The sequence below is a fragment of the Nanorana parkeri genome, unplaced genomic scaffold, assembly GCF_000935625.1.
Source record: "Nanorana parkeri isolate BGI_ZX_2015 unplaced genomic scaffold, ASM93562v1 scaffold1006, whole genome shotgun sequence".
Lineage (NCBI taxonomy): Eukaryota > Metazoa > Chordata > Amphibia > Anura > Dicroglossidae > Nanorana > Nanorana parkeri.
Genome location: NW_017307274.1, coordinates 96,075 through 111,120, shown reverse-complemented (window position 1 = coordinate 111,120; position 15,046 = coordinate 96,075). Strand labels below are relative to the sequence as shown.

The following is a 15,046-nucleotide window of genomic DNA, read 5'->3' as shown; positions in this document are numbered from 1 at the left end:
GTATTGCAGTGTGCAATGATACCTTTCTTATTGGACTAACAAAATATATAAAAGACAAGCTTTCGAGAGTGAACCTCTCTTCTTCAGGTCAGAAGCAATACTGATCAACATGACAGTCTGTCAGTTAAGACAGGACAAAGCTGTTGGAGGGGGGGAGGGGTGTCATAAATGTTGGACCTGGGAGTAAAAAATGCCTCCTGATAATCAAAAGACAGAAAAAATAAACATAGGATGACAAATAAACCCTAAACAGATCAGAGATATACCACATACATGAATATTGTGATGTTCTGTAGATTCATAAAAAGTTTTGATAGTGTGTCAGAAAACCAGAATCCACATTAAGGCCCTCCTTTATGGCGTTGAAATATTGAAATTCATATTTATATTTATATACAGTATATCGGAAATTGGGTGAGCAGCACGGGTTCCCCAGGTACACACAGTGCCTTTCTCTAGTAGATTCCACTCCACCATCCAATGTAATTCCAATAAGTGTTGCACTTTCTCAGTTGATTATGAAAGACGGGGATGTCCGAAACTGTCTTCATCTTTGTACTTTGTACTTGTTAAATGCATTGTTTATGAGAGGAATAAAAAGTTTATTGAGCCACTGAGGTGTGACATGCATATTCGAGACATATACGTGTGTGTGTGTGTGTGTGTGTGTGTGTGTGTATATATATATATAAAATCAGATGTAAAATAACAGTTAAAAAACCTATAAACCTAAAAAATAAAAGAAAAATTGACCTGAAACTACTATAGATTCCTTTTTAAATGGCCGATTTTTCACTCGTGCATTCGGTGATGACAGCATCAATTTAATCAAACAGATTCAGTCTTCTGCTACAACCACATGATCCTGCTTTACATGTGACAGATTTACTCCAAGTGTTGTATATCAGCGTCTTCTTCCAGTGCCTCATCTGGAGCTCGGCTACTGTAACCGCATACTTCAGCGGTATAGCAGATCAGCGCTCGAGACAGCTTAATTATTTTAATTGCCAGTGGGAGAGAGAAATGGTCGTAATCTGAAAAGGATAACAACTGTGTTTAATAAGTACATTTAACTGTAAATATTTGCAAATCCACTCTAGATGACTACCGCATTTCGGAGACCAGGTTGGGAAGCAGTGCTGTGCGAGTCACTGGCAGAGGACCAAAGACCAGCGGCTTCATAAACACAAAAGGCCATAAAAATAAATCTTTGTAACACTTGTTTACCGGCGGCAATAAGAACAGTAAGACCTTACTTAGAGCGCCGTTGGTTCTTTGCGGCACATGGGCAATTATCTGAAGCATCATCCTTTTCCGAGGTTGTGGTCTTGTTTTGTTTTTTTGCACATTTTTTTTCCTCAAGGAAGCGGAGAGGCTTAACCTTCGCCAACTCATGCTAATCTTTCAGGGTTTGCTGCCAACAATATGTTTGCCATAAGGCTTATGTTTTTATAAAGCTCTGCAGTACAAATCATTACATCATGCTGATGTCACACAAGATTCTCAAGTCACTCATGCAATATTTTCTTTTCTTTTAAATTATAGGTTGTGTACTTTCTTTGACCAAATAAAGCTCAACTCCAATCATTTATTTTAGTTTGGGACAGAGCAGGGAAGACCATTCACAATATTTTTCAAGTTTTAGTTTGGTCAGTTCAGTGGTCACTGTCTTAGGAGAAGCAATAGATCCCTCATGGGTCTGTAACCTGCATTGTGTGCTTTTTAGTAGCTCTGTCAAATTGCTTATATAGTTGTGTCCTCGGGGATGTGAAGTTACCCCCCCTTCCCCACACACACACACACACAAAAGGTAAAATAAAAATTATCTGATTGGGTGTCATGGAGTCCCAGTCACTTCACACTTCCTTCATTTTTTAAAGGGAATGGCATTCTGTCATAAAGCAAAATTCTTGTCTTAGAAACATCTGCTGATCATTGACTCATGTATTATATATTCTGGAACGGCGAGTTTCCTCATCACATTTAGTAGAGACTGGAGTAAAGGTGCAATGGTCAACCATATCAAGAGCTCTATATAACAATGGCCTCTGTGTCAGGATTGCAAGAGGGAAGCCATTATTCAAAAAGATCCATGTCTCAGCACATCTGGAGTTTGCTGGAAAGCATAACAGTGATCCAGTTGTGGTGCGGAAAACGGTTTTGGGGGTTAAAGCAATATCTGCAGAATAAATGTAATACTGCCCATTGACATGTCTACAGCACAGTGTGGTGGTGGTGGTAGCAATATGTCATGGGGCTGAAAACAGGAAATGTCACTGCCCTGTAAATAGCATATGTCCCAAGACTCTGGGAATAGCTGTTTCCAATAGAAACTTCCTTGCACCAGTCTTTTGCTATTTGACATTGCTCCTTTAAGTCATCTCTGTTGTCATGTTGTATAGAAATCTTAGAGTAAACCAATGTTTCCCATCAGTATTTTTACAAAATGTAATACTAACTTTTTGCAGATGCCATCCACCCAAACTATTACAATCCTTACTTCAGAATCGTCCGGTTCGACGTCTCTGCAATGGAGAAAAACGTTTCCAATTTAGTGAAGGCAGAATTTAGAGTGTTTCGTTTACAGAATCCAAAAGCACGGGTATCAGAGCAACGAATAGAGCTGTATCAGGTAAATACCAGATTTGTAAATATTTTTCTACTATTTTTTGTATCATTATTTCTAATTTGAATAGGTCCTATTGTAATAGTCAACGATGCTTGGGTCATATTTGTCAAAGTGTCAGAACTTTTTTAAAGATAAATTCTGGATGTGTTCAGACGTAACACTTTGGCCTTTTTTCCCATAGAGTAGGAAAGGGTTAGCACCCACGTCCCATTTTTATTACTGTCTATCTTCCCATTTGGGACACTCACTCTCTATATTTGTCCTGATGACCCCAGTAAGGACTTATCTAAAATCCTGAGTTGCCACCAGAACGGGAACATAAGGAAAATCTTCTATTGTACAAGCGTCCCTTAACAATTGTCTGAGAGGAGATTTGCAATACTTTGGCACTTTCCTTTCACTTCCTGTTGTGTCTACAGGGCAGGCAGTAAAGGAAAAACTTTGCAATAGGACTCAGATGGGACACAAGCTGCCAAAACCACACCTGTATTGGATGTGTTCAATGCAGCTGAACCAGTTCCCCCTCCTGCTGCTTATAGGGTGAATAGAACTTTACTAACATTATTATACACCAGGAAAAGACCACACCAAGGGAAAGATTTGTTGGAGCTCAGCAGTGGAGAATGTCCTCAAGTCACTGAAACCTAGATGAAAACCAAACATTATCATAGCTTACCTATCCTGGAACAAAACAACTTTTTTTGGAATAGCGACAACAGAAAACGATCCCTAAAATATTGTGTTTGCTATAAAATCGTGATTCAAAAAGTATGCTGATTTTTTTCCACTTTTTAAAAAAAATTTGGAAAGCCCCTGCTACTTTCTAGGAAAATGTAGGAAAGTTTTTTTTTGAATGAGCAGTAAGTAAGGAATATCAAGACATGTGCAGGTAACTACCTATGCATTAACGTGACACGGTCTCAACCCGAGGCGTGGAGTCTAAGCACCAGACGGTTTTCATCAGAGCTCCTGATGGTGGACATAGGTTTAGCTGCTTGCTAGTACCAGGCCGCGGACCCCAGAATCGCCCTGCCAAGGGATGAACAAGGAAGGAGGGCTCCAGGGAAGATACAGTAGTCCAGAGTGTGACCTGTATAAGGCAGAGTTCCTGACAGGAGAGAATGTTTGGACGCTTCAGGTCACCAGCCAGTAGACAAAAGTGTAGTCGGATCCAGGCAGGGGTCAATGCAGGTGGCTAGCAGAGAGTGTTCAGGTGGTCCAGATAGATAAAGCAGAAGATGAAAACGTAGTCAGGTCCAGGCAGAAGATCAGGGCATGTTCCTTACGAGATTGAAAAAAATTGTTAGGTGTTTTTACCTTTTCAGCAAAACCAAAAATTGAAATATCCATTTTCGGTAGACTGACCCTTTACTGTACTGAACATGCCACCGCTCATCTACAGCTAGCACATATCAGACTAATTTATGGACATGTAGCTTATAAAACACTCAAGGAGCCCTAAAAATCAGCAAGATTTAAACAGCTCCTGTTTGTTTCATTGGTGGTATACATAGGTATGAGCCTGTAGTGAGGCATGGGAATTGGGAGGAAACAGGCCTAACTTTCAGACTAGTATAGTAGGGTGAAATTTGTATAGCAGGATGCCCTGGGTTTGGAGGCTCCCCGGGTGCTTTACAAGGCATGCAATACCTCCCAGTACCTGCTGTAGATAACCATTTTATAATGCAGGCAAACCTGATAAAACTTGTCTGCTTTTATAAATGCCCAGAAGGTTAGTCAACAGTACGTTTAACAATCCCAATATCTTTTGTATCTGTTATTACAGATGAAGTTATGAATCCTTGTATCAGAATTCCCTGTTACACTGAAAGAGCCAGAATCCCATGACTGAATGTTATCTATCCAGAGAAATCCTCGTACGGGAATTTATTTGATAACATTCCAGTAAAAGCAGCATTTGGCAGAATATTTAGAATGGAACCCTGACCTCGTACTGTGTGTGTATATAAATCTATATATAGCTATATCGATATATATAGATATACTGTATATATAGATATATACATAGATATATATATACATATACTGAATAATGATGTCTTGTCAGTGTGCCTTCCTGTTTACCCCTTTCAAGTTATTTCAACTACAAAGTATTAGTGGTCTGTTAAACCAATTGGTAACATTGTAATCTGTTATTGAACATGCTGGGATGTCTTGTTTCTATGGAATGCTTTTGTAATTTGCATTACACACAGTGTAGAGTTGATACAACACTAAATCTTACCCCATTTCCCCTCTTTAATTAGTGTATGTTCTTAGCTGCTGTTTGGAGGCTTGGGGCATTCAGCTCTCGGGTATTGGTGTAGTTAGTTCACAGTCATAAAATGGCAAGCACCACTCATGCAATCTAATACTGGCGAGTTTCATACTGACTGAACTTTAAAGTGAAGTTTTGTTTTTACCATGCAAGGCAAAACAATAAGTTCACTTTAAGGTAGACTCTGTTAGATCCATATACTTATTTCCTTTCCATCCCTTGCCAGTCCATGCCTTGTGCAAGCTATGAGTCTATGGAGTGCTAGCTTACATAAGGCTATGGAGTCCCTGTAGGACAGCACCAATTGTCCCTGCCCTGTTATATGACTGCATTAGATGGTCCCCTCATGGCCAGAGACATTCTGATGCCAGAGACAGAGAGCTGGCATATTTATGGACATCAAATGCTTTATCACATATGAACTTATTTAGATATTGTCATAATACTCTGCCAGGTTTAGACCAATAAAACAATATTATATGTGATGTCATATGATCCTAGCAAAGGGGTGTTAAGTTAGGCATCACAGTTAGTGCATCTTCTGGATCCAGCAATAGAAATAGGGCCCTGCTTCAGGTACAGTAAGCGCCAGACAGTTGTGTCAAGTCCACAAAGGTTATTTATTGGAAGACTTATACAATAAAAGCAACCAATGCATTTCAGGGATTTAAAGGGTCCCCCTCCATCAGGGCTTGGTGAATGGTATAGATAGCACATACCAGACTTCTGAGTCTGAAGTATTTCTAAAGCATACTTAAAACGTGAAAGAGCAAGGTTTTTGCTACAAATACCGGTTCAACAGTTTTGTTAGTGTTTGCTGGATGCTGGAAAGTTAAAACACCTAATGCTTTCTGCTCTGAGGACCTGGGACCAGAGCTCTGCACTGAGTTTAAGGCCTGGACATCTGCTCCGACCATTTCAATGGGTCCCCCTCTCCCTGCTAGATGTTTATATATCTGTTTTTAAAGAGAATGCGGTCAGAGTCATGAGAATACCTTAAGATGGTGGCAACACTGAAAGCACATGGATATTGCTAGCGGGAAATTCAGCAAACAAGACTACACCTATAACTCGATTTTGAAGCCAACTTTAGAGTCTTTGTTGTGAACTTTAAACACCTGAGTCCCAGCAGCTATTCTAAAACAGTGCTAAGATAGCGACTATTATTCCAGTGCCATTTTAAAGTGGCAGCTGGAATCAACAGCTCCGGCGGGGGTACGGGTTGGAACTGCAACCTGTCAGTGACAGTTATCATCCAGCACTAAGCCCAAGAGATGAAATGATCAGCTCCCGGGCTTCCGATACTTCTACACTCCATAGTCATGTGCTGTAGAAGTGAATGTGAACACGTTGCTTCCGCATAGTGTTTATGTTGGGAGTGTAGTATCACAAGTGATGTTACGGCACTTTCTCACTGTTACAGTTCTGTCCAGCCTTTTTCTACAACAGTAGATTACTCCTATAGTGATCTATAGCAAGCAAAAATTAAAATATTTTTAAATATTCCCTCCCTAAAAGAATCTCTATGCCCCACCAATGATATCAGATGATCTGAATGACATTTACATTCAATCGCAAGCATCAAATGCTCACGTAAGCAAACTCAATATCTTTCAAAAACGCACTAACAATTTAAAATTTTCTAAGCCCCTTTTTTTCCCCCCACATGCATCATAATGTAGCTTTGAAAACTCAAACATTTACTTTGAGCTTTACCATTGTGCTCTGTTACATATAAGTTGCACTAATGTGATATTTTATTCAGCAGACTTTGTTGATTATATTTTGGGATAAATATATAATAGTGCGCAAATTACATAGACATTACTTTGGAAACGATTACAGGAAATAAAAATATATGTATCCTCATTTGGTACCAAATTAAATCCCACTCTGGTACAAAATGTATAATACCTTAGGGTGGAATACAAAACCTAACAGATATATTGTTCGGACCCGAGACATCAATGAAATAAAAATTTAAAAAAACTCTGGTACTCAAGGAGATTTAGGGAAAAAATAGCCCTGGGACTTATGTGGTTAAAGATCTTTGAGAATTAATAACTTCACAGTACATGCATCTGGAGAGGTCAGTGATGGTTTTTTTTTTTACTACCGTACTTGTTAAGAATATGTAAACCCTTTATTGTCCATAGTGTGGGCACAGGTGCACTTTAAGATCTCTGCAAGCATCAGAACCATTACTACAATGTTTTTGAGTTATACTTGTAGATATTTTTATGAGAGAACATCTTTTTCAAGGCTTCCGGGCCATATACAGAGAACAGAAAGAACTGCACACTGTTCAGCTAATAGTTAAATTGGCTTCCGAGCCAAATGTAAAATGGGAGGCTATTTATAGAGGATGAAGTGTTGATGAAGTGTGTCGGTGAGACCACTTGGCTGAATGGGTCACTCCAGGAATGGAGGTGGATGGAAGTCTCGGATAATAAGCCCAGACACTTCCCCCAGTTTGTTTTATATTCCTTTCACCCAGAGATAGCCTGCAGCTAAACTCCACAGAAGTCACACAACTTTTTTTTATTATTTTTATTTAGGTTGTGTGAACATGAAATTGTGGTTAAGTTTAGGCTTTTATTTCACATTTTGCCATGTCTGACATTCCTCCCAAAAAGAGGGACAGCATTTAGCAAGTAAAATTTAAAGCAAAGGGAAACATCCATATAATGGCCTTCGTCACTGATCCATGATTTTACATGAGGGGAATCAAATCTGGTTCTTTTGCATTTACACATGCCTAGAATCATCACTTTACAAAAAAACAGACCATAAAAATACAGATTTTACCCTTTCTATGTTAATGGAGTAAGAACAATTGTTATGGGTAATATTGCTACTTTTGGTTTTACTAGTTTTGGAAACCGCATAGGAATGACTTACCTAAACCCAATTACAGGATATTAATCTTCTGTTCAAACTCTTTAAGTGTTTTAAAAAGTCCTTAAGCCCTGACGAAGGGAGATCTAAAGTCCCTGAAACACAATTGTAACCAGTAAATTGTTTCTAGACACTCCTCTTTCAATTACTTTTTAACATAGTGTACCAAGGGCCTAACCATAGCTCCTGCACTCTTCCTACTGGAATGCATCTCACACCCAATAGGAATGTCCAATTCTAAGCAGGTATCCAGAGATCAATTATCCATCTGCCTATCTATAAAACAGAGTTCTGCAGTGATCATCAAGTGTAGGGGCTGGCAAGGGAATCCACCAAGGCGTACAGGAAAGCTCCTATGACCTGTCCGGTGGTTCTGCTTTATGCACCTCTGTGCTTGGTCTTGTGATCTGTCAAGTGCTTATCTAGTATTTATCTAGTTTAACATTTTTACAAGCTTTCTGTGCCATATTTTCTTTATTATTTTATATATAACAATTTATTTCCCTAGTGGATCTCTGTATTTCACTGCAACCACTCAGCCTGCCTACCATCAGCTACTTAGATAAAATCTAACCACACAGAAAGTGTTTTGTTTCTAATCAATCAGACCTTAATATTAGAAAGAGTAACACATTATGATTTTATCTTTGCTGGGTTTCTTTGGCTTTAGATTCTTAAATCCAAAGACTTAACATCACCAATGCAGCGCTACATAGACAGTAAAGTCGTGAAGACGAGAGCCGAGGGCGAGTGGTTGTCCTTTGACGTCACAGAGGCCATCAAGGAATGGCTTCGCCACAGAGGTAAGTCAAATTCAATAATAGACCACTATCTGTGTATCTATCTCATATCTATTTATTTATCTATTTATTTTTAATTTTAGTCTAACTATACATCTCTATCAACCTATCAATCTCTATTTATGTGTCAATTTCATATATCGCTATCAATCTATCTCTCTTTCTAGTTATTGATAACTCTCATTCTTTCTCTTACAGATAGGAATCTTGGATTTAAAATAAGTTTACATTGTCCTTGTTGCACTTTTGTACCTTCAAACAACTACATCATCCCAAACAAAAGTGAAGAGCTAGAAACCAGATTTGCGGGTACAATAAAAACGTTAATTCTTTCTTTTTATAAAAGGCATTTGTTAAAGATCAGATTTATCATAAACGATCAAGTTAATATGAATGGCTATCTTTTCTGCCGACTGGGCACTCCAAGTGACATCTCAATGTTTGCTGAATACTAGAGATATATACCCCTAACGGTTTCTTATATGGTGAGGTACGGTATTGAAACTGCTTTGGTCTGCACATCTGCTGTAGCTATTACAGGGGATTACTACTGTCCCTGGAGTTTTTGCAGTTATTTTATGTTCCGGATGCAGCAGGAGCAGTGGAAAGACAATATAGAGTTGGGAGCACCTAAAGCTCCCAGGTGGGGGAGCAAAGCAAGGAAATGTGTAGAGGTATTTTTTTTTTTATTGTATTTCATATAAATAAAAAAAAAAAATATATATATATTTTACAGTATTTCTGTTCTAGTGTAATAACACTCACTCCCTATACTGTATCTATGGTGGAGCAGTGTTATCACCCTATGCTGCTCGTCTCATTTCTATAACATAGAGTGGAGGTGAAGTTCACAGAAGAGAACTAAGAAGGATGATAACATGGTTTGAGATTTCATTTCAGTGCAAATTCATTTAGGAGCACATTGGTTTTTATGGTAGGATCAACAAGTATTTCTGTACTTTCTAAAAATGTTAGCCTTTAAAAAAGGAAATGAATGCAGCCACCACATCTGAGGTCTGGTATACTGCAATATATTAAATTTTTATTCTTGGGTTTAGATAAACTGTACGTTAGTTAAAAGTATGACACAGGGGTGGGCCCCTGTTCTTATGGGCTTCTAGTCCGTTTTCTGAGAGAGTGCTCAGTACAGTAACCCATAAAAAATAATCAGACTTCAGTGTGATAGATCAGAAGAGAAAGAAGAATTGTGATGGGTTGCTATGCATTACTGCATTTTACACATGTTAAAGTTGACAACTTTTTCAATAATCGATTATAATCGATTATGTCGATTAGTTGTTGCAGCCCTACATGTATGGTTATTATTTTAATTAATCAACGCTGTCTCCAAAATAAGAATTTAGAAAAACCACTCTGTAAAAGAAGCATAATAATACTTACCTGTCCTGTCACCCTGCCGCTGATCTACACTCTCTTGTAGAGCTACACTAGCCGCAGAACCAGCATCTGGTATTTCCGGGTGTGTCGAATGTCTGCAACCCTGCTGCATGCATTGGTTTCACCTAAATCACTATTGTGCTCACGTAGAGCTGTGGCCACTGGGTGTAACCATAGAGCACGGAGGGGGTACTCAGATATCCCACACACCTGGAAGTGTCAGACGCTACATGAGAGTGAAGACCAGAGGTACGGTTGATGTGACAGATAAGTATTATTACTATTTTTTACCAGGATTTTTTTTAAATATCTTTAAGTTGGCACACACAGAGATTTAATCTATTCTTTTCTGGACATCTTTTAAAAGGTATTGATGACCCCTTCTTATACCCTATCGTGGACCACAGAAATTTGAAGCCTGGTCAGAAAAAACATAGCAGCCAGGCCCCTCATCTATTACTAATGCTGCTGCCGTCATATAGGCAAGAGTCCCAGCCGCCGAACCGGCGGAAGAAACGTGCTTTAGATGCTGCTTATTGTTTTAGGTGAGTACTCTGTTAAAGAAAATTGTGCTGGGCAGATTAGTGAATTCTCTTGGACATGTAAATACAGATTTGATGTTAAAGTGTAATCAAGATGGTGAAGAGCTGGACTCCAAGCTTGGAGAAGGTTCTGAGTAAATTAAATGATTGTCGGAATGTGACAGCTCTCATTTGTTGGGGAAATTCAGCTTGTATGGAGTGAAAGGATAAGAGTGCCAAGCTGTGGGGATTTGTCCAGATATGATTTTTTTATGTCACAAGCTGCCAGTGCACTTCCGGGGTTGTACACAAATTCCCCTTTATCAGGGCCTAGCATATTGATGTGTGACTAAAATATACAGGGGTGATTACTCCTGAGTTTTAATTCTTCATGCACTGTTGTCTGGCAGCCTCTTCAATAGGACACAGGTGGCAAAAAGGAAAAACTGACAGGGGTTCTAACTAGGGATGCACCGATACTAGTATTGGTGCCGATACCAAGTATTTGGACTTGTACTAGCCCAAATGCTCCGATACTTATCCCGATACGGAACTTCCGGTCAGAGGGAGATTACCTCTGACCGGCAGTGCCACATGGGAACATGGAGCCGGCTTCCTGGCCAATCAGGAAGCCGGGCCGCAGGTAATAACTTGCAGCCCGGCTTCCTGGTTGGCCGGGGAGGCCAGCTCCATGCTGTATGGCCAGGAAGCCTGGCCGTGGGTAATGACAGCCGGCTCAATGCTGATTAGCTGGGATGCCGGGGCTTCCCGGCCAATCAGCATGGAGCAGGCCAAACAGCATGGAGCCGGCTTCCCGGCCAATCAGCATCAAGCAGGCCGAACAGTATGGAGCCAGCTTCCCGGGCAATCAAGGAGCTGATTCCTTCCTGATTGCCCGGGAAAATGGCTCCATGCTACCGGAAGTACCGGTATCGGCGAATACCGAAATATACATAGCGGTACTCGATACCGTAAAACCGGTAACAGTGCATCTCTAGATCTAACCATTCCAAGCTTTGGATTACTGTTTAAGAGGTTTGTATTTGGTGGCAATTCTGCATTTAAGGAAACCAGAACAGAGACATGTATGCCATCATTGATGATCTGCTGAAAATGCTGGTTGGCTGGCGGTCTTTAACACTTTCTCAAGAGGGAACTGGGACAAGTATATAGGCAAAGTCAGAATGATGGCCAGGCAAGTCATATTTTCAGTAGAGGTAATCTCTCTCTGTACCAGAAACTGAACATAGTTTGGCTTTATATAAATGCACTTAATAGAACATTTAATTCTCTATTTGACAGAAATGTTCAAGACAATTGTTGTCTGCGTCCATTGTTTATTGACTTTAAGAGGGATCTTGGCTGGAAATGGATTCATGAACCCAAAGGTTACAATGCTAACTTCTGTGCTGGAGCCTGTCCCTATCTGTGGAGCTCCGACACCCAGCACACAAGGGTAAGTCCAAATGCATATGACTTGATTAACAAATTATGCCTTATTTGATTACAAATTAATTATGCCTTAATAATAACCTCTTAAGAAGGTGTATGACTTACTTATTAGCATTTCAAGAGAGAACATGACTTGATTAACAACCTTTCAAGATGGCTTATGACTTATTTACTAACATTTCCACCTTTACCAAATGCTAAGAAGTATACCTGCAATTTAAATGTTTCTAACCCCTCATCCATCCATCCTAACCTTCCTGTCCTAATATATTTATGAACTTAAATACTTTCGGAAAAAAATGATGCTATAGGATCCCTCTGGCCGATCACATGACGAAATGTCAAGGCATTAATTATGTGACCTCAGCCAAAGGGGAAGATCAGTAGTCAGGTGAGACACTTACTGTCCAGTCCCACCTTAACATTAGTTCTATAAGCCTATAATCACATGACCAGTGTATCATCCCACATGATATAGTGCCGTCCAATGTGAGCACTGTAATTGACCACTGAGCTACTTTCACTGGGCATTGGGGGAAGCTTAGCTCTGGGGGTGGGATCTGACCGTAGATTCAGTTCAACAGTGGGTGGTGGTGGTCAACATCTTAGTAATCTCTTGATTCCAGCTATTAGATAAGGATTTTTATTTTTCAACTTTGGTAGGTTCATTTTAAAAATGTTTATCATTAGATGTACATGGCACTCATTTGTTCTGTGCTATTAAAGCAGACCTTTACCCCCTTTCACTAAAAATCACATCAGCATGCAGCTCTGCATGCATTCATACACTACAATACAATTGCATATCAGCGCTGCATGCTGATATGAAATCATCTTACATTCATTCGTTAAACAAACATATTTTTATTTTACTTACAATTATTATTTTATTACAATTTCTGGTCCTCAGGGACATTAATGTACAGTAATGTGCCCAAGCCATGCATCTTGGGAAGGTTACATCAGCAGAGCATTGCTGGGAAATCTCCTCTGTAATCTCATGAGATCTCAGGTAAAGGCATTTTCCTCCCCTGAGATGATATGCATGGTCACATGTCCTGGTCACATGTCCCAAAGTTCCAGGAAGTAAAGATATGTTAATCTGCCCTTAGTAAAAATGGCCACTGTGAAAAGAATGGGGAGGAAAAGAAAAATAAGGTATGCAAAGTATACAACGCTGGCAAGAGAGATTGCCATTTCTAAACATTTCTAAATATATGGGTAGAGTTTAAAGTATATGTAAATGCTAAATATTTTATTTTTTCATTATGTTTAGCTTCATGCCTCACTGTATAGTTTATTTTCAGTTGGCTGCTGGGCTGCCAATTTGATAGACCTGACAGGTAGCTCAGTAGGCAACTAAAGGAGAGCACATGGCAGCCCAACAACACCACTGCTGCCAATTGCGAGGCAGTGGCTTAGCGTTGTTAGCCTGTTACAGGAAGTTCTGTTAATGGTAGGATTTCCAGGCAAGAAATTTTGCAATCAATTTACAAAAAAATGTTTGCTCATTAAACCTTTATATAGTGGGACATGACGTCAAACATACCGAAAAATAGATTCTAAGCTTACATATACCTTAACTAGTTAGATGAAGGACTTTTTTTACTTGCTAAGGCAGTTTTACAGAAAAGTGAGTAATTGTTGAACAGACGTAACAGTTTCTCCGGATGCTGACCCTTCAGAAATATCTGTTGGGCATTTACTGTGCATGAGATGCTTGTGCAAGAACCATATAATATAGCCACTGTGGCCGAGATGAACAGGACTTCTGTTCCAGTCTTAAATAGTCGATTGAATCAGCAGGAAAAGGTCACTTTGTGTTTTACTAACCTATTAATAATATCCTTATTAATCCATAAGCACCGCCACTGGGTCACCTATTTACTGCTCTTGCTGCAACCAAAATAACATTCGTTTTATAAATAGCTCATCAAATTCAATCTTTCCATCTCACTCAAATATTGTTCTTTACAAACAAAACTCCTTTTTCTTTTTACCAAAGTACCGTATGTATGGCTTCTAAATACCCAATGCAGCTATATTTATTCATGTTTTTTTTAAGCGTATTAATGTATCTAACAATGAATACATTCTTCCTTGAAAAAAACACTATACTTCCATTTGAAATTGGAACTACAACATTATTATTTTATTTTTTTAGTATTATTTTTGGTATTATTATTTTTGCTTTGGACCAAGCATGGAAGTATTTGAACCTCTATTGTTTTTTTTACAGATGTCTATGTTGCAATTGGGCAGATTTTCCATAACTTCCTGTTCTGATGACAGTTGGCTATGGAAAGTGCTCCACTTAAGTGGATGGAAACCCTAAAGCCTCATTCACACTGATAAGAGCCAGCCCGTACAGATCCGTGCGCCGTGCACGGCCGTATCTGCTGCTACCAAGAAGGGGAGTACGCCTTCGTACGCTCACCCGAGTTGCACATCGGTGCGGGTGTACGTTTCCTTACGCAGACAGGATGCATCCTGTCTGCGTCCAAGCACAGACACCCGCACGGATATGCAGTTCGGGTGATCGTACGGCCACGTACTCCCATAGAGGAGAACAGGCTGCTGCGTACAAATCACACACAGCAATTGTCCTTCCCGGGAGCGGCCTGATATGTCCGTGCACGCCGCACTGATCTCTACGGGTCGGCTCTTAGCACTGTGAATGAGGCCTTACAATGCACTTTTATTTACTCCATTTTGGTCTGGTAAATAAACCATCGAAGGCCTGATAGGCTGCAATACATTACATTTTTGGGTTTAAATATGCTTTAAAGATCCCTGTTTCTTTTATCAGTACAAGTCAAGGGAACTTTGACTTCTAAGGATTAAGGCTTAAAGTTGACCTTTACCCCCTTTGACTAAACATCACCTCAGCATACAGCTCTGCATGCTGATACGAAATCATCTTACATTCATTAGCTAAACAAACATATTTTCATTTTATTACAATTTCTTTCTTTCCACTTCCTGGTCCACTTTGGCACAAATGATGTAATGTGCCCAAGCGTAGTGTCCTGGGAAGGTTACATCAGCAGAATCAAATCTCATCTGTAAT

General features: G+C 39.6%; 1 protein-coding gene across 3 annotated transcripts in view; it reads left to right on the top strand.

The window, feature by feature from the left end:
- TGFB2 (transforming growth factor beta 2) overlaps nucleotides 1-15,046 on the top strand; it is a 114,314-nt gene that overhangs the window by 98,054 nt on the left and 1,214 nt on the right. For all 3 annotated transcript variants that reach the window (XM_018567104.1, XM_018567103.1, XM_018567102.1), the window contains 5 exons: nucleotides 2,469-2,632; nucleotides 8,476-8,608; nucleotides 8,804-8,914; nucleotides 10,371-10,548; nucleotides 11,827-11,980. In XM_018567104.1, the coding sequence (XP_018422606.1) occupies nucleotides 2,469-2,632; nucleotides 8,476-8,608; nucleotides 8,804-8,914; nucleotides 10,371-10,548; nucleotides 11,827-11,980 (740 nt within the window). The remainder of the gene's footprint in view (nucleotides 1-2,468; nucleotides 2,633-8,475; nucleotides 8,609-8,803; nucleotides 8,915-10,370; nucleotides 10,549-11,826; nucleotides 11,981-15,046) is intronic.